Here is a 25,967-nt window from a genome sequence, read left to right as displayed (position 1 = left end):
GGAACGTAGATCGACCGGTAAATCGAGAGCTTTGCCTTCCGGCTCAGCTCCTTCTTCACCACAACGGATCGATACAGCGTCCGCATTACTGAAGACGCCGCACCGATCTGCCTGTCGATCTCACGATCCACTCTTCCCCCACTCGTGAACAAGACTCCGAGGTACTTGAACTCCTCCACTTGGGGCAAGATCTCCTCCCCAACCCGGAGATGGCACTCCACCCTTTTCCGGGAGAAAACCATGGACTCGGACTTGGAGGTGCTGATTCCCATCCCAGTCGCTTCACACTCGGCTGCGAACCGATCCAGTGAGAGCTGAAGATCTTGGCCGGAGGAAGCCATCAGGACCACATCATCTGCAAATAGCAGAGACCTAATCCTGCAGCCACCAAACCAGATACCCTCAACGCCCTGACTGCGCCTAGAAATTCTGTCCATAAAAGTTATGAACAGAATCGGTGACAAAGGGCAGTGAGGGTTGGACTCCGCCAAGGCTGCCCTTTGTCACCTTTCACGTACCAACATCTTTAAATGATGATATTCACTACTATTGTAATTGTTATATGGTATTGTGAATAAACTTGAAACTAAACTAAGAATGTAGATGTTTGGTCCCCGAAGGTGCATAACAGACTTTGCATTGAAAATATGTACCCATACATAAACAAACATAAATGTGTTCTTTTGGTGATATTTTTCAGCGATAAAGGAAGAACGGTTTCGTTTCGGCCAAGGTTATGACCAGGATGAGGACGTCATGGGCGTGGCTCAGCCTGTGCGCTTCAACAGTACGTTTCCCTTTCCCGCGTATTCTCATCATTGCGGTCACTTGAATTCCAGAAGTGTACAATCCACACGTCTTTTTGCTTCCACCAGAGAAATGCCCCAGCGGGTGGCACCACTACGAGAAGACGGCGAGCTGCTACAAAGTGTACCAGCGCAACGAGGACTACTGGCAGGCCGTGGACACGTGTCAGAAAGTCAACGGCTCGCTGGCCACCTTTGTCACCGACGAGGAGCTGCAGTTCATCCTGAAGATCGAGGTGGACTTTGAAGACCAAGAGTGCGAGCGCAGAGACCAGTGCAAGTGAGTTCCTTACAGTGTAGTCTTTTGGTTGGACTCTGCAAGGGGACTTCTAGTGGCCACTCTACCACAAACATTTTGACACTACAACTTGTAACAACGACGTTTTTGTAAGGGTGTAACGGTACGTCTATTTGTATGGAACCGTTTCGGTACGGGGGGGTTCGGTTCGGAACGGAGGTGCACCGAACGAGTTTCCACACGGACATATTAAAGGGGAACATTATCACAATTTCAGAATGGTTAAAACCATTAAAAATCAGTTCCCAGTGGCTTATTATATTTTTCGAAGTTTTTTTCAAAATTTTACCCATCACGCAATATCCCTAAAAAAAGCTTCAAAGTGCCTGATTTTAACCATCGTTATAAACACCCGTCCATTTTCCTGTGACGTCACATAGTGATGCCAACACAAACAAACATGGCGGAAAGAACAGCAAGCTATAGCGACATTAGCTCGGATTCAGACTCGGATTTCAGCGGCTTAAGCGATTCAACAGATTACGCATGTATTGAAACGGATGGTTGTAGTGTGGAGGCAGGTAGCGAAAACGAAATTGAAGAAGAAACTGAAGCTATTGAGCCATATCGGTTTGAACCGTATGCAAGCGAAAACGACACGACAGCCAGCGACACGGGAGAAAGCGAGGACGAATTCGGCGATCGCCTTCTAACCAACGATTGGTATGTGTTTGTTTGGCATTAAAGGAAACTAACAACTATGAACTAGGTTTACAGCAAATGAAATACATTTGGCAACAACATGCACTTTGAGAGTGCAGACAGCCCAATTTTCATCAATTAATATATTTTGTAGACATACCCTCATCCGCGCTCTTTTCCTGAAAGCTGATCTGTCCAGTTTTGGAGTTGATGTCAGCAGGCCAGGGAAGCTAGGGTCGATAGGGGGTTTCGGTCGCTCGTCTGCGGGAACAAACTGCCGCCATCGCTTGCCGTGCTACCGAGGTCCTTTGTCCCTGAATTGCTCACACACTCCGGCAGATTCAATGGGGGTCTGGCGGCAGATTTCTTTGACTTTATCGTTGGAAATGCATCTGCTTTGAGTGTCGCAGGATATCCACACATTCTTGCCATCTCTGTCGTAGCATAGCTTTCGTCGGTAAAGTGTGCGGAACAAACGTCCAATTTCTTGCCACTTTCGCATCTTTGGGCCACTGGTGCAACTTGAATCCGTCCCTGTTCGTGTTGTTACACCCTCCGACAACACACCGACGAGGCATGATGTCTCCAAGGTACGGAAAACAGTCGAAAAAACGGAAAATAATAGAGCTGATTTGACTCGGTGTTTGAGAAAATGGCGGATTGTCACAACGTGACGTCATCGCTCCGAGAGAGAATATTAGAAAGGCGTTTAATTCGCCAAAATTCACCCATTTAGAGTTCGGACATCGGTTAAAAAAATATATGGTCTTTTTTCTGCAACATCAAGGTATATATTGACACTTACATAGGTCTGGTGATAATGTTCCCCTTTAAGTAGCGCACCGCACGTTGTGTAAACAATGCACACCGAGGCACAACACACGGCATTCTAGGAATGACCGGGCTACTACACAATGCAAAAAGCCAGAGCTGGAAGATCCCTCCTGCCTCGTAAAGATCTCCCGTTAGGGAACATTTCGGCTTTGCGGTGCGATACAACAATGGATAACATCGCTTCAACGAAGATAAAGACGAGCGTGGTGCAAACACCGCATTCAAGCAGCCTCTCCTCGGCGAGTCAGGCAGGGCTAAAGCAATAACAAATGTTTTTATAGCAGCAGATTTAAGACTATATTGCATTAAAAACTAGATTTTGACCCACTTCTATGGTGGAAGAACAATGAGCCCATATATCCTCTTACTGCCAAGTTAGCCAGACACTACCTCGCCATACCTGCTACCTCCATGCCCAGTGAAAGGATATTTTCCACAGCTGGAGACATTTTAACTGCAAGCAGGTCTGCCCTTTCTGCAGACAATGTGGATAAACTGATTTTTCTGGCAAAAAAACATGAAAATTGAGTGAAAGTTAACCAGGGTTAAAGGCTGGGGGGGAAAGAAAAGTTAATCTGAGGCTGAGTTGACTTGAAACTGTTTAATGTTGCATTTTTTGTATGTAGAAGAAAAGTTTTGTCATTTTATTTAATCTGAGCAACAACTTGAAGCAGTTTAATGTTACACTTTATATGTGGAAATGTTGCACTTTATATAGAAAGGTTTTGTTAAGAAACCAATTCTGAGCCTCATCTTATTTAGTTGTTATTTTATATATGTTGACTGCATTAACCCTGGCAATGGACCCTGTGTGTATATATATGTTATTGTTATGCTTAGCATTCATGACTGCCTGCTGTTGCACTGATCAGCCTAGTGGTGGCTCACATCCATCACACACACAGCTATTTTAAAGCAATGTTAAAAGGATAAAGCCATTGTTTACAAATTTGGGTAAATAAATAACCAGAAAATGTATATTTTGTTGTTTTCTTACTGTACCGAAAATGAACCGAACCGTGACCTCTAAACCGAGGTACGTACCAAACTGAAATTGTTGTGTACCGTTACACCAGGGGTGCTCACACTTTTTCTGCAGGCGAGCTACTTTTCAATAATTTATATTTACTTATTTATGAAACATATGTTTTTGTTAACAAGTTAAAGGTGTTTAATGATAATGCAAGCATGTTTAACACATATAGTTAATATTGTTAATACATTAAAGGTGTTTAATGATAATACAAGTATGTTTAATACATATAGTTAATATTGTTAACAAGTTAAAGGTGTTTAAAGATAATGCAAGCATGTTTAACACATATAGTTAATATTGTTAACAAGTTAAAGGTGGTTAAAAATAATACAAGCATGTTTAACACAAATAGTTAATATTGTTAACCACTTAAAGGTGGTTAAAGATAAAACAAGCATGTTTAACACATATAGTTAATATTGTTAACAACTTAAAGGTGGTTAAAGATAATACAAGCATGTTTAACACATATAGTTAATATTGTTAACAACTTAAAGGTGGTTAAAGATAACACAAGCATGTTTAACACACATAGTTAATATTGTTAACAAGTTAAAGGTGGTTAAAGATAATACAAGCATGTTTAACACATATAGATTCCTTTCTTTCATGAAGACAAGAATATAAGTTGGTGTATTACCTGATTGTGATGACTTGCATTGATTGGAATCAGACAGTGGTGATCAATGGAGGAGAAAAAAAGTCCTCCTTTCTGTCCAATACCACATGAAAGTGGTTGGTTTTGGGCATCTTATTTGTCCAGCTTCCGTACTCCTTTGTATACACTTTACAAGAAATACATTGTCGGCAAACTCCGTAGCTTGCTAGCTTGTGCACGCCAGCTTTCTGAGACTCTTATTTTGGTAGCGCAGACAGGATGAAGCAGAGCTTTTATTGTGCAACTGTGCAGTCGGTCTTTGGAGTTTTGACGACAGGTACGGCGCCAGAGTCTGTTGAAGTAAAGTGTTTCTCGCCTTCCAGTCGGTAATTTTAATGAGCTGGCAGCAGCCAGCGTCATCTCAGAAGACCCTCGGGTGCCGTGAATGTCAATCAAGTGACGAAAGTGACGTCATAGTGAAGATTTATGATCGCTCATTTTTAGGACTATTTTTTTAATGCCTGGCTGGTGATCGACTGACACACCCTCCGAGATCGACCGGTAGATCGCGATCGACGTAATGAGCACCCCTGCGTTACACCCTTACGTTTTCGACAAAGTGGGTTTTGGTTCTGTTAAACAAATTGAAATGTGAAAAGTGTCTTGTACCACTTAGGTTCTGGGTAGGATACCAGTATGTGATCACCAATCAGAACCACTCCCTGAAGGGCCGCTGGGAGGTTGCTTATAAAGGTAATAAAGTTGTTCTTGATCGTAATAAAGACAAAGCCGCCATAAAACCCGGTGTGTGTCTGCGCAGGGCCCATGCAGGTGTTTCTGCCACCCGAGGGTCTCGCCAATTTGGGCGAAGCATCCCTCAGCCAGGACAACGTCTTCTGCGCCCAGCTCCAGCGATTCCAGCTTAAAGGCATGAACGAGCGAGGCCTGCACAGCTGGCACGCCGAGAACTGCAACAAGCAGTTCCCCTTCCTCTGCAAGCGCAGTACGTGCGCAGCAGTACATTTAATAGACGCCACGTCCCAGTTAATACAAACACAACATAAACTCCTTGCCTGGCTTGACAATTCTCTGCAGGACAAACCTGCGTGGACATCAAAGACAACGTGGTGAACGAGGGCTACTACTTCACGCCAAAGGGCGACGACCCGTGCCTGAGCTGCACGTGTCACGACGGCGAGCCCGAGATGTGCGTGGCAGCGCTGTGCGAGCGGCCGCAGGGGTGCCAGCACTTCCGCAAGGACCCTAAAGAGTGCTGCAAGTTCACCTGCCTGGATCCAGGTAGCCCCACTCAGTGTTATAACCTGTTGTATGTAGAGGTGGGAATCTTTGGGCATCACACGGTTCGATTATATATTGATTATTTTTACAGTACAGCTATAATTATGACATTGTTAATATATTGTATATTATATATTGTAAATGTATTACTCAGTGGCCTTGTGGTTAGAGTGTCCGCCCTGAGATCTGTAGGTCGTGAGTTCAAACCACGGCCGAGTCATACCAAAGATTATAAAAATGGGAGCCATTACCTCCCTGCTTGGCACTCAGCATCAAGGGTTGGAATTGGGGGTTAAATCACCAAAATGATTCCCGAGCGCAGCCACCGCTGCTGCTCACTGCTCCCCTCACCTCCCAGGGTGTGGAACAAGGGGGATGGGTCAAATGCAGAGAGTAATTTCACCACACCTAGTGTGTGTGTGTGTGTGTGTGTGTGTGTGTGTGTGTGTGTGTGTGTGTGTGTGTGTGTGTGTGTGTGTGTGTGTGTGTGTGTGTGTGTGACTATCAGTGGTACTTTAGCTTTAACAAGGCTCTTCCTTTGGCTACTGACATATGCAGTATTGCACACAGCTATATATATATATTAGAGATGTCCGATAATATCGGACTGCCGATACTATCGGCCGATAAATACTTTAAAATGTAATATCGGAAATTATCGGTATCGGTTTCAAAATGATCGGTATCGGTTTCAAAAAGTAAAATGTATGACTTTTTAAAACGCCGCTGTGTAAACGGACGTAGGGAGAAGTACAGAGCGCCAATAAACCTTAAAGGCACTGCCTTTGCGTGCCGGCCCAGTCGCACAACATCTACGGGTTTTCACACACACAAGTGAATGCCATTCATACTTGGTCAATAGCCATACAGGTCACACTGAGGGTGGCCGTACAAACAACTTTAACACTGTTACAAGTATGCGCCATACTTTGAACCCACACCAAACAAGAATGACAAACACATTTCGGGAGAACATCCGCACCGTAACATAACAGAACAAATACCCAGAACCCCTTGCAGCACTAACTCTTCCGGGACGCTACGATATACACCCCCCCCCCGCTACCCTCTACCCCCCCGTCCCTCCACCTCAACCCCGCCCACCTCAACCTCCTCATGCTCTTTTAGGGAGAGCATGTCCCAAACTCCAGGCTGCTGTTTTGAGGCATGTTAAAAAAAAAAAAGCACTTTGTGACTTCAATAATAAATATGGCAGTGCCATGTTGGCATTTTTTTCCATAACGTGAGTTGATTTATTTTGGAAAACCTTGTTACATTGTTTAATGCATCCAGCGGGGCATCACAACAAAATTAGGCATAATAATGTGTTAATTCCACGACTGTATATATCGGTATCGGTTGATATCGGAATCGGTAATTAAGAGTTGGGCAATATCGGAATATTGGCAAAAAAGCCATTATCGGACATCTCTAATATATATATATATATATATATATATATATACATATATATATGTGTGTGTGTGTATGTATGTATGTATATGTGTATGTATGTATGTATGTATATGTGTATATATATATATAGAGACACATATACATACATAAACTACAGGGGTGGCTAGGGGCGCCGCCGCAGCTAACCGAACTTGTCCTTTCCGCCTCCCTCCTCCGTGTGTGTCCGCGCTTACCCAGCTAACACATAACAGGTAAAGAATGTCAGCTTATGGTTCTCCTGTAATTAGTAGAACCAAACCTAGAACCACTGTTTAGAAAACATTGACAGTATTGCCACACTTTAGAACCGTCTATTACTTTATTTAACATGCGTAAACATGTTCTAATCGTAATGCCTCAGAGAATGGATCATTTCCCCCACCTCTAGTACTATGTGACTTGTTGTATTTCAGATGGAAACAGTCTGTTTGACTCCATGGCAAGCGGGATGAGACTGATTGTCAGCTGCATCTCGTCCTTCCTCATCCTCTCACTGCTCCTCTTCATGGTGCACAGGCTGAGACAGCGGCGGCGAGAACGTATCGAAACGCTCATCGGAGGAAACTGTGAGCATCGAGACTTCTCTTTTATTATTTTCAAGATGTGTTGCAAAGCCTGCTTTTCCACAAAGCTGTCCTCAGTGGTGGGCGGGCTAATCAAGCGAGGGGTGGATCGGCAGGAGTATCAAGTCCATGAGGACGGAAGTTTTTTATTTATAACTTTGAACTTCAAAAGCGAGCACCAAAAGCTAAGACACTTTACCCACCTGCTCCCAGTGCCACCCACACTGGTTTAAATGTAACTTAGATATTGGCTTTCACTATGTAAAGCGCTTTGAGTCACTAGAGAAAAAGCGCTATATAAATATAATTCACTTCACTTCACATTCCAAAACTTGTAACGGTGGAACAGACAAGGACCAAAATGAGCGAAAAAAAGCATGTCTACTAGAAGTTTGGGATCTTATCATGTTTGCTACTTATTATTTGACACAGCGATAGTATGCTTAATCAAAAATCACTAAATTCAACAAAATATGTATGATATATGATTTCGGCATTCACGCAACAGTGGCGAAGTCACAGAATTGGTCAATGTAACAAAATCTGCTGTTAAACGCAGGATATCGCAGATTTGGACATACCGTATTTTTCGGACTATAAGTCGCAGTTTTTTTCATAGTTTGGCCGGGGGTGCGACTTATACTCAGGAGCGACTTATGTGTGAAATTATTAACACATTAGCGTAAAATATCAAATAATATTATTTATCTCATTCACGTAAGAGACTAGACGTATAAGATTTCATGGGATTTAGCGATTAGGAGTGACAGATTGTTTGGTAAACGTATAGCATGTTCTATATGTTATAGTTATTTGAATGACTCTTACCATAATATGTTACATTAACATACCAGTTGGTTATTTATGCCTCATATAACGTACACTTATTCAGCCTGTTGTTCACTATTCTTTATTTATTTTAAATTGCCTTTCAAATGTCTATTCTTGGTGTTGGCTTTTATCAAATACATTTCCCCCCAAAATGCGACTTAAATATGTTTTTTTCCTTCTTTATTATGCATTTTCGGCCGGTGCGACTTTTACTTCGGAGCGACTTATACTCCGAAAAATACGGTAAATGTGAGTGAACTGCTGTCATTGTAAAGAGAATGAACATTTGTTTGGGAAAATAATGTGTTATGGACCACTTACCGTATTTTCTGGAGTATAAGGCGCATTTAAAATGTTTTTTCCTTAAAAATCAACAGTGCGCCTTATAACCCAGTGCGCCTAACGTACGGAATAACTCTGATTTTGCTTACCGACCTCCAAGCAATTTTATTTGGTACATGGTGTAATGATAAGTGTGACCAGTAGATGGCAGTCACACATAAGAGATATGTGTAGACTGCATTATGGTTGCAATATGACTCAAGTAAACAACACCAACATTTTATATGTTCCATTGAAAATATAGAACATTACACACGGCGCTCAAAAATCTATCAAAATGTTTTAGTATGACTTTGGTAAGCTGTGAAGCCGCACCGCTTGATGTGCTTCAACATAAGAGTATTATTATGGTGCGTGTATAAGGTAAGACACATTACCTGGCGTTTTGTTTCGCAATATCATGCAAAAGCAACTTTTCTTACCCTCTGGTACGTGCTGATCTGTATTTGGGATCTGCATAAATCCTGAAAAATTGTGCGCGTCCGCCTTTGCAGTCTGTGCCGATGCCATAGTCGATAAGCTTCTTCTTTTTCTCTTTCTTCTTGTTATGGGACATTCATCCTCCACTGTTGTCATTTCTAATATAAAGTAGTGTAAAGTTCTTACTTATATCTGTCAGTAAACTCGCCATGAAAGCACTAAAACATACCGGTGTAGTGAGTTTACATTATTCACCCAAGGAACTTTAGTTATTAGAGAATTCCGGTCGGACGGTCTTTCACGGGACACATTTGTTTCCGGATGAGGAGATGCTGCTCCGTCATTGATTGAAGTAAAGTCTGAATGTCATTAAAACAGTTAGCTCCATCTTTTGACACTTCTTCCACTCCCGTCCTTGCACGCTACACCGCTACAACAAAGATGACGCTGTCAAAGTGGAGGCACGTACATAAAACAGTGCATCCTGAAGAGACTGTCAGAAAGCAACTTGAAGATGATCTGTAAAACATAATCTATGCAACATTTTGACCAAAGAACCACCGTTACATGTTATGTAGACAACAAGGAAGTGTTTTACATTTAGAAAAAATTAATAATAATATGACTTTGTTAATGCGCCCTATAATCCGTTGCATCTTATATAATAAAAACGTTCAAAAATAGACCATTCGTCGGCAGTGCGCCTTATAATCCGGTGGGCCCTATGGTCCGGAAAATACAGTATTCATCCCTTAAAGGGGAACATTATCACAATTTCAGAAGGGTTAAAACCATTAAAAATCAGTTCCCAATGGCTTATTTTATTTTTCGAAGTTTTTTTCAAAATTTTACCCATCACGCAATATCCCTAAAAAAAAAGCTTCAAAGTGCCTGATTTTAACCATCGTTATATACACCCGTCTATTTTCCTGTGACGTCACATAGTGATGCCAACACAAACAAACATGGCGGATAGAACAGCAAGCTATAGCGACATTAGCTCGGATTCAGACTCGGATTTCAGCGGCTTAAGCGATTCAACAGATACGGATGGTTGTAGTGTGGAGGCAGGTAGCGAAAACGAAATTGAAGAAGAAACTGAAGCTATTGAGCCATATCGGTTTGAACCGTATGCAAGCGAAACCGACGAAAACGACACGACAGCCAGCGACACGGGAGAAAGCGAGGACAAATTCGGCGATCGCCTTCTAACCAACGATTGGTATGTGTTTGTTTGGCATTAAAGGAAACTAACAACTATGAACTAGGTTTACAGCATATGAAATACATTTGGCAACAACGTGCACTTTGAGAGTGCAGACAGCCCATTTCAGGCGCGCTAAGAACATGATTTCAGCACTCAGGTTAACCATACCTAAATAGACACAAAATACTGCATTACACAAGACTACCCGAATGTACTCGAATGATTGAAAATAAAAAATGTTTTTAAGCTAAATTATTGGTAAACACAGTTTATGTATAATAATTTACGTAAAACCGCGAGTAATGAATAAAGTTTTCATCAATTAATATATTCTGTAGACATACCCTCATCCGCTCTCTTTTCCTGAAAGCTGATCTGTCCAGTTTTGGAGTTGATGTCAGCAGGCCAGGGAAGCTAGGGTCGATATTCTTCTCTTGATCATCTTCGGTGGCATAAGGGACGGTGTGAGCCAAGACATCCAGGGGGTTTAGCTCGCTCGTCTGCGGGAACAAACTGCCCCCATTGCTTGCCGTGCTACCGAGGTCCTTTGTCCCTGAATAGCTCACACACTCCGGCAGATTCAATGGGAGTCTGGCGGCAGATTTCTTTGACTTTATCGTTGGAAATGCATCTGCTTTGAGTGTCGCAGGATATCCACACATTCTTGCCATCTCTGTCGTAGCATAGCTTTCGTCGGTAAAGTGTGCGGAACAAACATCCAATTTCTTGCCACTTTCGCATCTTTGGGCCACTGGTGCAACTTGAATCCGTCCCTGTTCGTGTTGTTACACCCTCCGACAACACACCGACGAGGCATGATGTCTCCTCCAAGGTACGGAAAGCAGTCGAAAAAACGGAAAATAACAGAGCTGATTTGACTCGGTTTTGAGAAAATGGCGGATTGCTTCCCGATGTGACGCCACGTTGTGACGTCATCGCTCCGAGAGCGAATATTAGAAAGGCGTTTAATTCGCCAAAATTCACCCATTTAGAGTTCGGAAATCGGTTAAAAAAATATATGGTCTTTTTTCTGCAACATCAAGGTATATATTGACGCTTACATAGGTCTGGTGATAATGTTCCCCTTTAAACACTCAATCGCCCTGTCCTTAACAATGTCGAGGCGGTTACTTGAAAAGTAGCTAAGGTACGGAAATCGCTACTCGTTTAAAAAGTAGCCATGCTACTGGGAAATGTAGTTAAGCTACGTAGCTTTGCTACATGTAACGAGCTACAAGGTAGTTAATGAACACATATTACTGTTAAAACGTCATTTTCATCAACAAATGAAAATGTATGTTCTAGCACTTTTGCATAATCTGGGACATGTTTTACTCAATCAAAGACTGGACAGCTACTAAAAGACAGTTTCTTCTCTCTCTATGTCCTCAAGTGCACCACTTCAACCTTGGAAGACGCGTCCCGGGTTTCGACTACGGCCCGGACGTCTTCGGGACCGGCCTCACTCCCCTGCATCTGTCCGACGACGGCGAGGGTGGCGCTTTCCACTTCCAGGAGCCTCCCCCGCCATACGTGGCCTACAAATATCCCGACATCCAGCACCCGGACGACCCCCCTCCTCCGTACGAGGCCTCCATCAACCCCGACAGCCTCCTTTACGTGGACCTCGGTAAGGCTCACTCCTTTGACAGGGGCAGGCGGAGGTGTGTTGACAGAAGTCACCCTCCTGTCAGTTTCAATAACCCTTGTGCACCCCTACTGCCCACAACGGGCAGTACATGTGTTCTCTATGCGATATCATTGTTCAGTTTGAAGGTTTGCGGTCTGAAATTTCACCAAGGAGTTTTTTTATTCATTAAATTGCATTGTGTTTTTTGTTTAAATAGATATAAACACACTTTCTTTGGCGAACTCTTGGGCTCCATTGACTCCCATTATAACTGCTATTTTTTAACAGACTGTAATCCTGGTATTTTACTCAGCTTTTTCCATGAAAACTGAATGAATCTGTTTTAGTGTAATTGCGCTCCTTAACCACGAGATGGCGCCAGAAAAAACATGGGAATAATTAAAGAGCTTTGATGAGCTTAAATGAGTTAAACTGCCATTAAGCCGCTGAAACGCAATGAAAACGATCTTAGGCAGATATATATAAAAGACTTGTGTGAACTCAATAAAACTCAACCAAGTCCTGCCTGCTTTTTATCTCTAATTGTAGCTCTGTAGGCGTTGTAAAAATATTTGTCTGCTGTATCACAATCAATGTTGTCATAAATTGACCTATTCAAGGCTGAAATGACCTCAACCACAAATATTCCACTCTGCAACCTATTTTTAGAAATATTGCATATTTTTAATTTTACCATTATATAAAAAAATTAAAAAAATAACTTTTTTTTTTTTAAAAAGGCCGCAAAACTTTTTAAAAAACTCACCAATAATAAAAGCTATATACAGGATTTCCACGGGTCATTAAAAAAATATTAAAAGTCATTAAATGGATTTTGCGAAAAATAAGGCCTTAAATAGCATGAAAAAGCACTTATTATGATGTCCGGAGACATTAAAAAATTGACACAATTGCAATTGGCAACCAAAAAAACAACAACAAAATATACAACCAATCCAAACAGTGCAATTTTTGCTAACAAATATTGAGTCCATTTTATTTTGAGGTTTGTTTACCTATTTAGGATAATGAGGTTGTTCACTTTCCAATTACAGTAGTACAAAATAGCACAGTAATGAAAAATATGTTTATTGCTTTTGAAAAAGTTACTTGCACAGTTAATGTAAACTTTTCAACAATTCAACATTATTATTGTCAAATGCCTACAATTTTGTCTATAAAAACAATTGTATGCTTTTAAAGTTAAATTGAATTAAAGTACCAATGATAGTCACACACACACACTAGGTGTGGCGAAATTATTCTCTGCATTTGACCCATCACCCTTGATCAAAACCTGGAAGGTGAGGGGAGCAGTGAGCAGCAGCAGTGGCCGCGCCCAGGGATCATTTTTGGTGATTTAACCCCCAATTCCAACCCTTGATGCTGAGTGCCAAACAGGGAGGTAATGGGTCCCATTTTTATCGTCTTTGGTATGACTCTGCCGGGGTTTGAACTCACAACCTACCGATCTCAGGGCGGACACTAGCCATTAAGCCACTGAGTAGGTTTTGACTACATATAACATGTTACATTTGTTTCAAGTCACGTTAAAAAGCATTACATTAGATTTGCTGATACCTGCAGAAACCCTGTATATAGATAACAACATAAACACAACAGAACAAATACCCAGAATCCCATGCAACCCTAACTCTTCCGGGCTACATTATACACCCCCCCCCCCCCCCCCCCCCCCCTGTGTGTGTAAGCAGAGGCCGCATACAACATGTGACTGGGCTGGCTGACGCGACGACAGTTTGTAGTGGACGCTAATGGCAGTGCCATCACGGCATGCCCTCAATATTGTTGTCCGGGTGAAAGTCGGAGAATGGTTGCCCCGGGAGATTTTTGGGAGAGGCTCTGAAATTCGGGAGGGTCGGCAAGTATGCAGCTGAGCCGCATCAGAGTGATCAACGGAGGGGGTATGGTTAAAGACGTAACGGTCATTAGAAAACATGACTGCACATCATAATGGCAGCTACACTTTCCATCTTAATGATCTAAATAAATTATTTGGGAATGTCCGGCAGGCCAGATTGAAAAGCTTAAAGGGGAACATTATCACAATTTCAGAAGGGTTAAAACCATTAAAAATCAGTTCCCAGTGGCTTATTTTATTTTTCGAAGTTTTTTTCTAAATCTTACCCATCACGCAATATCCCTAAAAAAAGCTTCAAAGTGCCTGATTTTAACCATCGTTATATACACCCGTCCATTTTCCTGTGACGTCACATAGTGATGCCAACACAAACAAACATGGCGCATAGAACAGCAAGCTATAGCGACATTAGCTCGGATTCAGACTCGGATTTCAGCGGCTTAAGCGATTCAACAGATTACGCATGTATTGAAACGGATGGTTGTAGTGTGGAGGCAGGTAGCGAAAACGAAATTGAAGAAGAAACTGAAGCTATTGAGCCATATCGGTTTGAACCGTATGCAAGCGAAACCGACGAAAACGACACGACAGCCAGCGACACGGGAGAAAGCGAGGACGAATTCGGCAATCGCCTTCTACCCAACGATTGGTATGTGTTTGTTTGGCATTAAAGGAAACTAACAACTATGAACTAGGTTTACAGCATATGAAATACATTTGGCAACAACATGCACTTTGAGAGTGCAGACAGCCCAATTTTCATCAATTATTATATTCTGTAGACATACCCTTATCCGCGCTCTTTTCCTGAAAGCTGATCTGTCCAGTTTTGGAGTTGATGTCAGCAGGCCAGGGAAGCTAGGGTCGATATTCTTCTCTTGATCATCTTCGGTGGCATAAGGGACGGTGTGAGCCAAGACATCCAGGGGGTTTAGCTCGCTCGTCTGCGGGAACAAACTGCCACCATTGCTTGCCGTGCTACCGAGGTCCTTTGTCCCTGAATTGCTCACACACTCCGGCAGATTCAATGGGGGTCTGGCGGCAGATTTCTTTGACTTTATCGTTGGAAATGCATCTGCTTTGAGTGTCGCAGGATATCCACACATTCTTGCCATCTCTGTCGTAGCATAGCTTTCGTCGGTAAAGTGTGCGGAACAAACGTCCAATTTCTTGCCACTTTCGCATCTTTGGGCCACTGGTGCAACTTGAATCCGTCCCTGTTCGTGTTGTTACACCCTCCGACAACACACCGACGAGGCATGATGTCTCCAAGGTACGGAAAACAGTCGAAAAAACGGAAAATAACAGAGCTGATTTGACTCGGTGTTTGAGAAAATGGCGGATTGCTTCCCGATGTGACGTCAGAGAGAGAGCGAATAATAGAAAGGCGTTTAATTCGCCAAAATTCACCCATTTAGAGTTCGGAAATTGGTTAAAAAAATATATGGTCTTTTTTCTGCAACATCAAGGTATACAGGTAAAAGCCAGTAAATTAGAATATTTTGAAAAACTTGATTTATTTCAGTAATTGCATTCAAAAGGTGTAACTTGTACATTATATTTATTCATTGCACACAGACTGATGCATTCAAATGTTTATTTCATTTAATTTTGATGATTTGAAGTGGCAACAAATGAAAATCCAAAATTCCGTGTGTCACAAAATTAGAATATTGTGTAAAGGTTAAATTTTGAAGACACCTGGTGCCACAAACTAATCAGCTGATTAACTCAAAACACCTGCAAAGGGCTTTAAATGGTCTCTCAGTCCAGTTCTGAAGCCTACACAAACATGGGGAAGACTTCAGATTTGACAGCTGTCCAAAAGGCAACCATCGACACATTGCACAAGGAGGGAAAGACACAAAAGGTTATTGCTGAAGAGGCTGGCTGTTCTCAGAGCTCTGTGTCCAAACACATTAATGGAGAGGCAAAGGGAAGGAAAAACTGTGGTCAGAAAAAGTGTACAAGCGATAGGGATCACCGCGCCCTGGTCAAGATTGTGAAAAAAAAAACATTCAAAAATGTGGGGGAGATTCAGAAGGAGTGGACAGCTGCTGGAGTCAGTGCTTCAAGATCCACCACCAAGAGACGCTTGAAAGACATGGGTTTCAACTGCCGCATACCTCGTGTCAAGCCACTGTTGACCAAGAAACAGCGCGCAAAGCGTCTCACCTGGGCTAAGGAAAAAAAGAGCTGGACTGCTGCTGAGTGGTCCAAAGTCATGTTTTCTGACGAAAGCAAATTTTGCATTTCCTTTGGAAATCGAGGTCCCAGAGTCTGCAGGAAGACAGGAGAGGCACAGGATCCACGTTGCCTGAAGTCTAGTGTAAAGTTTCCACCATCAGTGATGGTTTGGGGTGCCATGTCATCTGCTGGTGTCGGTCCACTCTGTTTCCTGAGATCCAGGGTCAACGCAGCCGTCTACCAGCAAGTTTTAGAGCACTTCATGCTTCCTGCTGCTGACCTGCTCTATGGAGATGGAGATTTCAAGTTCCAACAGGACTTGGCGCCTGCACACAGCGCAAAATCTACCCGTGCCTGGTTTACGGACCATGATATTTCTGTTCTAAATTGGCCCGCCAACTCCCCTGACCTTAGCCCCATAGAAAATCTGTGGGGTATTGTGAAAAGGAAGATGCAGAATGCCAGACCCAAAAACGCAGAAGAGTTGAAGGCCACTATCAGAGCAACCTGGGCTCTCATAACACCTGAGCAGTGCCAGAAACTCATCGACTCCATGCCACGCCGCATTAACGCAGTAATTGAGGCAAAAGGAGCTCCAACCAAGTATTGAGTATTGTACATGCTCATATTTTTCATTTTCATACTTTTCAGTTGGCCAACATTTCTAAAAATCCCTTTTTTGTATTAGCCTTACACAATATTCTAATTTTGTGACACACGGAATTTTGGATTTTCATTTGTTGCCACTTCAAATCATCAAAATTAAATGAAATAAACATTTGAATGCATCAGTCTGTGTGCAATGAATAAATATAATGTACAAGTTACACCTTTTGAATGCAATTACTGAAATAAATCAAGTTTTTCAAAATATTCTAATTTACTGGCTTTTACCTGTATATTGACGCTTACATAGGTCTGGTGATAATGTTCCCCTTTAACAGGCAGCATGTGGCCCCCCGGGCCTTATTTTGCCAAGGTCTGGTGTAGTCAATCTTAAACGTGTATTCTGCACAATGTTCAGAAGCCTGCTACTACAACCACATGGGGGCGCTGAAGTTCCATCTTAAAATGTGTAAAAACTCATGTGTCATCACTTGCTGCCGCCACCAGGACACGGCGGCATCGCCATGATACCAAGCCACATGACCGGCATGGTGGACGGACTCCAGGTCGCCGACGTGCCCGACGCCCCTGTAAACGTCCCCGTGCCGCACCCGCTGCCGCCGTTGACCCAGGAGAGGGAGGACTCCGTCGACAGCAGCACCCTCCTGGTTGGGCCCGACACCCCGACGGATGGCCACGCCCCCGCGGCGCCAGACTGCGCCACGTCCCTCAGCACAGTAGTATAAGACTACAGGGGAGTTGTACAGACATATCAGAGCAGAGAGGACTGTTTGTGTACAGAACACTCATGGAAGGCTGCTTTTATACTGATCGCTCCAGAGGCCCACGTGTAAATACGTCATCCGGGGCTGCGGTGGCGTGTCTTTTTTCCCCCATCATGCTTTAGTTTTTGAGCGACGTCTCGCTTTCCTCCTGGACTGCTGCGTGTGCGGCCGTGTCGCCACACAAAAGGGTTTGACGGTGTTTTCTTCTCGCGCACACACAGGTAGTGACGTTGTTAATGTGGTACCAGGCTTAGTTTTCTTTGCTTAGAACAGTGGTTCTTAACCTTGGTGGAGGTACCGAACTCTACCAGTTTCATATGCGCATTCACCCAACCCTTCTTTAGTGGAAATGTATTTTATTTTTGGAATTCAAGACAAAGTTACATGTTTTTGGTGACACTTTAGTATGGGGAACATATTCTAAGTAACAAAGACTTAATTTAGAGTTATTTGGACACTAGGGTAACATATTCTAGGTAACAAAGACTTAATTTAGAGTTATTTGGACACTAGGGTAACATTCTAAGTAACAAAGACTTAATTTAGAGTTATTTGGACACTAGGGTAACATATTCTAAGTAACAGATACTTAATTTAGATTTATTTGGACACTAGGGTAACATATTCTAAGTAACAAAGACTTAATTTAGAGTTATTTGGACACTAGGGGAACATTCTAAGTAACAAAGACTTAATTTAGAGTTATTTGGACACTAGGGTAACATATTCTAAGTAACAGATACTTAATTTAGATTTATTTGGACACTAGGGTAACATATTCTAAGTAACAAAGACTTAATTTAGAGTTATTTGGACACTAGGGGAACATATTCTAAGTAACAAAGACTTAATTTAGAGTTATTTGGACACTAGGGTAACATATTCTAAGTAACAAAGACTTAATTTAGAGTTATTTGGACACTAGGGTAACATATTCTAGGTAACAAAGACTTAATTTAGAGTTATTTGGACACTAGGGTAACATATTCTAGGTAACAAAGACTTAATATAGAGTTATTTGGACACTAGGGGAACATATTCTAAGTAACAAAGACTTAATTTAGAGTTATTTAGACACTAGGGTAACATATTCTAGGTAAAAAAGACTTAATTTAGAGTTATTTGGACACTAGGGTAACATATTCTAAGTAACAAAGACTTAATTTAGAGTTATTTGACAACTATGGTAACATATTCTAAGTAACAAAGACTTAATTTAGAGTTATCTGGACACTAGGATAACATATTCTAAGTAACAAAGACTTAATTTAGAGTTATTTGGACACTAGGGGAACATATTCTAAGTAACAAAGACTTAATTTAGAGTTATTTGGACACTAGGGGAACATATTCTCGGTAACAAAGACTTAATTTAGAGTTATTTGGACATTAGGGTAACATATTCTAAGTAACAATAACTTAATTTAGAGTTATTCGGACACTAGGGTAACATATTCTAAGTAACAAAGACTTAATTTAGAGTTATTTGGACATTAGGGTAACATATTCTAAGTAACAAAGACTTAATTTAGAGTTATTTGGGCACTAGGGGAACATATTCTAAGTAACAGAGACTTAATTTAGTTATTTGGACACTAGGGTAACATTCGAAGTAACAAAGACTTAATTTAGAGTTTTTTGGACATTAGGGTAACATTCTTCGTAATAAAGACTTAATTTAGAGTTATTTAGACACTAGGGTAACATATTGTAAGTAACAAAGATTTAATTTAGAGTTATTTGGACATTAGGGTAACATATTCTAAGTAACAAAGACTTAATTTAGAGTTATTTGGACACTAGGGTAACATTCTAAGTAACAAAGACTTAATTTAGAGTTATTTGGAACCTAGGGTAACATATTCTAAGTAACAAAGACTTCATTTTAGAGTTATTTGGACACTAGGGTAACATATTCTAAATAACAAACACTTAATTTAGAGTTATTTGGACACTAGGGTAACATATTCTAAGTAACAAAGACTTAATTAGAGTTATTTGGACACTAGGGTAACATATTCTTAGTAACAAAGACTTAATTTAGAGTTATTTGGACACTAGGGTAACATATTCTTAGTAACAAAGACTTCATTTAGAGTTATTTGGACACTAGGGTAACATATTCTTAGTAACAAAGACTTAATTTAGAGGTATTTGGACACTAGGGTAACATATTCTTAGTAACAAAGACTTAATTTAGAGTTATTTGGACACTAGGGTAACATATTCTAAGTAACAATGACTTAATTTAGAGTTATTTGGACACTAGGGTAACATATTCTTAGTAACAAAGACTTAATTTAGAGTTATTTGGACACTAAGGTAACATTCTTAGTAACAAAGACTTAATTTAGAGGTATTTGGACACTAGGGTAACATATTCTAAATAACAAAGACTTAATTTAGAGTTATTTGGACACTAGGGTAACATATTCTTAGTAACAAAGACTTAATTTGGAGTTATTTGGACACTAGGTTAACATATTCTAAGTAACAAAGACGTAATTTAAAGTTATTTGGACACTAGGTTAACATATTCTAAGTAACAGAGACTTAATTCAGAGTTATTTGGACACTAGGGTAACATATTCTTAGTAACAAAGACTTAATTTAGAGTTATTTGGACACTAGGGTAACATATTCTAAGTAACAAAGACTTAATTTAGAGTTATTTAGACACTAGGGTAACATATAAGTAACAAAGACTTAATTTAGAGTTATTTGGACACTAGGGTAACATATTCTAAGTAACAAAGACTTAATTTAGAGTTATTTGGACACTAGGGTAACATATTCTAAGTAACAAAGACTTAATTTAGAGTTATTTGGACACTAGGGTAACATATTCTAAATAACAAAGACTTTAATTTAGAGTTATTTGGTTAGGCCATGCCGAATAAGGCATTAATAAGTACTTAATAATGACTAGTTAAGAGCCAATATGTTACTATTTTGCATGTTAATAAGCAACTAATTAATAGTGAATATGTTCCCCATACTAAAGTGTTACCATGTTTTTTTTTACTGGTGCACAAAATGAAGCGTGCATGAACATCACCTTGTTCAAACAACAAAACCAACACAGTGCATAAACTCACAACAAATTACACACCTGCAAACCAGTCTGACTTCTGCCGTTGTCGTATCCGTAATACACCGATAGGGAGAAGTTTTTATTTACACGATGAGTCGGGTGTGTCTTGACCTCCGCCGAACCCCTGAGGCCGACTCACCGAACCCCTAGGGTTCCATCCAACCCAGGTTAAGAACCACTGGCTTAGAAGGAGCATGAACTCCACATGAGTCCTTTTTGACAAACTCGGTCCATAGCTTCCATTCATGGTGTTGCGTTAGCGCCCCCCTGTGGATAGTTTGCTAACCGAAGCATGTTTCGTGCACGCTTGTCCCTCTTTTCTTTTCGTAACATCATCTTGACGGTTAGAAAAGCCAACGAGTTAGTTCATGACGACAATCCTTCCACCTGCCAACCATTATTTGATTCATTCGTGCTTTTTCCCCCCTCCCCTTGTTTTGGCTTTGACAATCCTCCTTCAGACCCTCCAGAGAATAGTGCATGTTCTTGAGATGGTGTTTTTCTTTGTTTTATCACTACATTTGTTTGCTTGTCTGCAGTCAGTGCATGTTTGTTTTTGTTTTTTCCCCCCCCATGCGTGGTGATACTTTTCTTTGGTTTCCTTTTTCATTTGAAACAACATCCTAATCTCGGGATGCACGCAGCACCACATTGTCTACGGTAGTTTGTGCTAAGGTGACGACTGGACGGATTTTACTGGCTTTTTTGTCTTTTACGTGGCAGCCTGTGAACTAAACAATGCTCTGTTTGTACGGAGGGTTGTGTTTTCTGAGGTAGATGTACGTCTAATCAAATGCCAAATAAACGACACCTTGCAGGATTACTCGTGACGTTGGAGTCGGTCTTTTCCAAGTTCGAAGGTGGCACACACACACACACACACACGTCCGTGGTGTATAAGGTTAAAGAGCGAATGGAAAAGAAAAAAAAAGAAAGCAGCATTGATGCCGATCTTCCACTGGGAAGAAAAAGAGGCTTTGTTCACACGGGCCCGGCAGGGACGGAACCACATGATCTATTTCGGGACGAGAGGGGACGTAACGTGATGATGGAGTGCGGTAATGTGACACCGCTTTGACCGATATAGAGAGTGCACACACTCCCCCCAACCCCGTCAGGTCAAATAAACCTTACAAAGCTTTGTTGGTTCTTGATGGAACTCTTATCTCAAAACACTTGTATCTCAAATCAATTCACCGTATTTTTCGGATTATACAAACCCCGTTTCCATATGAGTTGGGAAATTGTGTTAGATGTAAATATAAACGGAATACAATGATTTGCAAATCCTTTTCAACCCATATTCAGTTGAATACACTACAAAGACAACATATTTGATGTTCAAACTCATAAACTATTTTTTTTGTGCAAATAATTAACTTAGAATTTCATGGCTGCAACACGTGCCAAAGTAGTTGGGAAAGGGCATGTTCACCACTGTGTTACATGGCCTCTCCTTTTAACAACACTCAGTAAACGTTTGGGAACTGAGGAGACACATTTTTTAAGCTTCTCAGGTGGAATTCTTTCCCATTCTTGCTTGATGTACAGCTTAAGTTGTTCAACTCTTCGTTGTGGTATTTTAGGCTTCATAATGCGCCACACATTTTCAATGGGAGACAGGTCTGAACTACAGGCAGGCCAGTCTAGTACCCGCACTCTTTTACTATGAAGCCACGTTGATGTAACACGTGGCTTGGCATTGTCTTGCTGAAATAAGCAGGGGCGTCCATGGTAACGTTGCTTGGATGGCAACATATGTTGCTCCAAAACCTGTATGTACCTTTCAGCATTAATGGCGCCTTCACAGATGTGTAAGTTACCCATGTCTTGGCCACTAATACACCCCCATACCATCACAGATGCTGGCTTTTCAACTTTGCGCCCTAGAACAATCCGGATGGTTCTTTTCCTCTTTGGTCCGGAGGACACGACGTCCACAGTTTCCAAAAACAATTTGAAATGTGGACTCGTCAGACCACAGAACACTTTTCCACTTTGCATCAGTCCATCTTAGATGAGCTCAGGCCCAGCAAAGCCGACGGCGGTTCTGGGTGTTGTTGATAAATGGTTTTCGCCTTGCATAGGAGAGTTTTAACTTGCGCTTACAGATGTAGCGACCAACTGTAGTTACTGACTGGGTTTCTGAAGTGTTCCTGAGCCCATGTGGTGATATCCTTTACACACTGATGTCGCTTGTTGATGCAGTACAGCCTGAGGGATCGAAGGTCACGGGCTTAGCTGCTTACGTGCAGTGATTTCTCCAGATTCTCTGAACCCTTTGATGATATTACAGACCGTAGATGGTGAAATCCCTAAATTCCTTGCAATAGCTGGTTGAGAAAGGTTTTTCTTAAACTGTTCAACAATTTGCTCAGGCATTTGTTGACAAAGTGGTGACCCTCGCCCCATCCTTGTTTGTGAATGACTGAGCATTTCATGGAATCTACTTTTATACCCAATCATGGCACCCACCTGTTCCCAATTTGCCTGTTCACCTGTGGGATGTTCCAAATAAGTGTTTGATGAGCATTCCTCAACTTTATCAGTATTTATTGCCACCTTTCCCAACTTCTTTGTCACGTGTTGCTGGCATCAAATTCTAAAGTTAATGATTATTTGCAAAAAAAAAAAAAGTTTATGAGTTTGAACATCAAATATGTTGTCTTTGTAGTGCATTCAATTGAATATGGGTTGAAAAGGATTTGCAAATCATTGTATTCCGTTTATATTTACATTTAACACAATTTCCCAACTCCTATGGAAACGGGGTTTGTATATGTTTTTTTCCTTCTTTATCATGCATTTTCGGCCGGTGCGACTTATACTCCGGAGCGATTTATAATCCGAAAAATATGGTAATCGGTGCTCGGCATCATTTTAACATGCCTTTTACAAAGAAAACCTTTTAGATAAGAAATATTGTACAATAGCGTGTACTACAAACAACTACAAGAGAATAACAATGTACAGCATTCGCCTCGGAAAGTGAACTATGGTATGTCCTTCCAGCCGCTGCTCAATATTTTCATGGATAAATGTCCGAAGTTTAAATATCATTTTTAACATTCTTGGCTGAGTCCATAGCAGTGATTCGCTTCAACTGCTTCACCAAGTTCATTCTTTAATTCAATGAATATCACCTTCTTCCTTTCCATGCTTGAACAAACAAAGTTATTTCCCTCGCTAGCTACAAGCTAACGCTAACGAGGTAAGACATTCGCCACACCGACCAATGGCGCTCGTCACTCAGAATTGTCGCGAGCAACTTTAAAGCATGACAATTTACCTCAAAACACTCTGAAGTTGAGGCGCGAAATAAGAATAATTTTATTTTGGTTGCTACGTCAGGGTCCTCGCTGATTGTGCCACACCTAAATTGGCCTCCTTGCAAAACTGACAACCTGAATTACATTTCATTATTTTAATAACTGGGCTTTAAAACGAGCGAGAACGCACCCCATGTAGGCATTTAAAAAAAAAAAAAAAAGACCTCTCCCCAAGCGAGTCAGAGCTTTTCTTCCTGTCACTCACGCACCATACGATTGTTAGCAAACAACCGAGGAGGAGTGATGCTCATTTTAAAAGTTAAAGTTAAAGTGCCAATGATTGTCACACACACTAGGTGCGGTGAAATTATCCTCTGCATCTGACCCATCCCCACAGGGGAGCAGTGAGCAGCAGCGGTGGCCGCGCCCGGGAATCACTTGGTGATTTAACCCCCAATTCCAACCCTTGATGCTGAGTGCTAAGCAGGGAGGTAATGGCTCCCATTTTTATAGTCTTTGGTATGACTCGGCCGGGGTTTGAACTCACGACCTACCGATCTCAGGGCGGACACTCTAACCACTAGGCCACTGTTTTTCAACCACTGGTGTGCCGTGGGAGATTATCTAGTTTCACCTATTTGGGTTAAAAATATTTTTTGCAAACCAGTAATTATAGTCTGCAAATAATGTGTTGTTGTTGAGTGTCGGTGCTGTCGAGATCTCGGCAGAGTAACCGTGTAATACTCTTCCATATCAGTAGGTGGCAGCCGGTAGCTAATAGCTTTGTAGATGTCGGAAACAGCGGGAGGCAGGGTGCAGGTAAAAAGGTGTCTTATGCTTAAACCAAAAATAAACAAAAGGTGAGTGCTCCTAAGAAAAGTAATTGAAGCTTAGGGAAGGCTATGCGGAACGAAACTAAAATTGAACTGGCTACAAAGTAAACAAAAACAGAATGCTGGACGACAGCAAAGACTTACTGTGGAGCAAAGACGATGTACATCCGAACACGATGTGACAGTCAACAATGTCCCCACAAAGAAGGATAAAAACAACTGAAACATTTTAGATTGCTAAAACAAAGTAGATGCGGGAAATACCGCTCAAAGGAAGACATGAAACTGCTACAGGAAAATACCAACAAAACGGGAAAAACCACCAAAATAGGAGCGCAAGACAAGAACTAAAACACTATGCACAGGAAAACAGCAAAAAACTCCAAATAAGTCAGGGGGTGATGTGACAGGTGGTGACAGTACACCTACTTTGAGACAAGAGCTATATAGTGATGCATGCTTGGTTATGCTTTAAAGTCACATCCAACAATTGCGACAACAACTTTTTACTGTCAACTAAGTTTTTGTTTTTTTTATGAGTTCTGCTGGTGGTGTGCCTCCGCTTTTTTTCAAAGCAAAAAATCTTGAAAAAGGTTAAAAAAAAACACTGCACTAGGCCACTGAGCTGAGATCCTTTGTCAGATTTCTTTCTGAAATACAAAAAAGGTTGTCTTATATTTGGAGTGGTCGTACATTCGGGTCAATATGCAAAGTGCAACTGTCATAGGCTCCTACCCACATAAACACTTTATTTTAGCATGCGCACACTCATTCTACACTGCAAACACTGAAATCTAAGTAAGATGAAATATCTCAAATAAGCATACTTGCCAACCCTCCCGGATTTTCCGGGAGACTCCCGAAATTCAACGCCTCTCCCGAAAACCTCCCGGGACAAATTTTCTCCCGAAAATCTCCCGAAATTCAGGCGGACTCAGGTCCTCCACAATATAAAAAAGCGTACCTGCCCAATCACGTTATAACTATAGAATGATGGAGGGCGAGTTCTTGGTTTCTTATGTGGGTTTATTGTTAGGCAGTTTCATTAACGTCCTCCCAGTGCGGTAACAACACACTACAACAGCAGTCACTTTTTTGTATACCGTAAAGCAGTTCGTCTGCCGTAAACAGCAATGTTGTGACACTCTTAAACAGGACAATACTGCTATCTAGTGCATTTGATGAAAGCACTTTTGTGCGTGCCACACAGCAATGCATCATCAGAGTGTGTTCAGCATGGTTCGAAAAATAGTGACAGAGAATAGAACAAGGATGGACAATTCAACCCTTAACTCAACAATGAGTAGATGAGTGTTATGTGTGTGTATATGTGTAAATAAATGAACACTG

General features: G+C 41.4%; 2 protein-coding genes across 3 annotated transcripts in view; one reads left to right on the top strand and one right to left on the bottom strand.

Moving 5' to 3' along the window:
• Window positions 1-18,451, top strand: part of dgcr2 (DiGeorge syndrome critical region gene 2) — a 40,173-nt gene extending 21,722 nt beyond the window's left edge. Inside the window, exons 3-10 of the mRNA XM_061927019.2 lie at window positions 701-787; window positions 876-1,086; window positions 4,891-4,967; window positions 5,035-5,217; window positions 5,310-5,513; window positions 7,382-7,534; window positions 11,725-11,961; window positions 17,144-18,451. Coding sequence (XP_061783003.1) covers window positions 701-787; window positions 876-1,086; window positions 4,891-4,967; window positions 5,035-5,217; window positions 5,310-5,513; window positions 7,382-7,534; window positions 11,725-11,961; window positions 17,144-17,382 — 1,391 coding nt within the window. The 3' untranslated portion in view covers window positions 17,383-18,451. The remainder of the gene's footprint in view (window positions 1-700; window positions 788-875; window positions 1,087-4,890; window positions 4,968-5,034; window positions 5,218-5,309; window positions 5,514-7,381; window positions 7,535-11,724; window positions 11,962-17,143) is intronic.
• LOC133574764 (uncharacterized) overlaps window positions 1-25,967 on the bottom strand; it is a 115,531-nt gene that overhangs the window by 77,552 nt on the left and 12,012 nt on the right. The gene's annotated exons all lie outside the window — the stretch shown is intronic.

This window comes from Nerophis lumbriciformis, linkage group LG32 (genome assembly GCF_033978685.3).
Source record: "Nerophis lumbriciformis linkage group LG32, RoL_Nlum_v2.1, whole genome shotgun sequence".
Taxonomy (NCBI): domain Eukaryota; kingdom Metazoa; phylum Chordata; class Actinopteri; order Syngnathiformes; family Syngnathidae; genus Nerophis; species Nerophis lumbriciformis.
The sequence above is the reverse complement of the archived record's forward strand: the minus strand, read 5'-3'. Positions and strand labels throughout refer to the sequence as shown.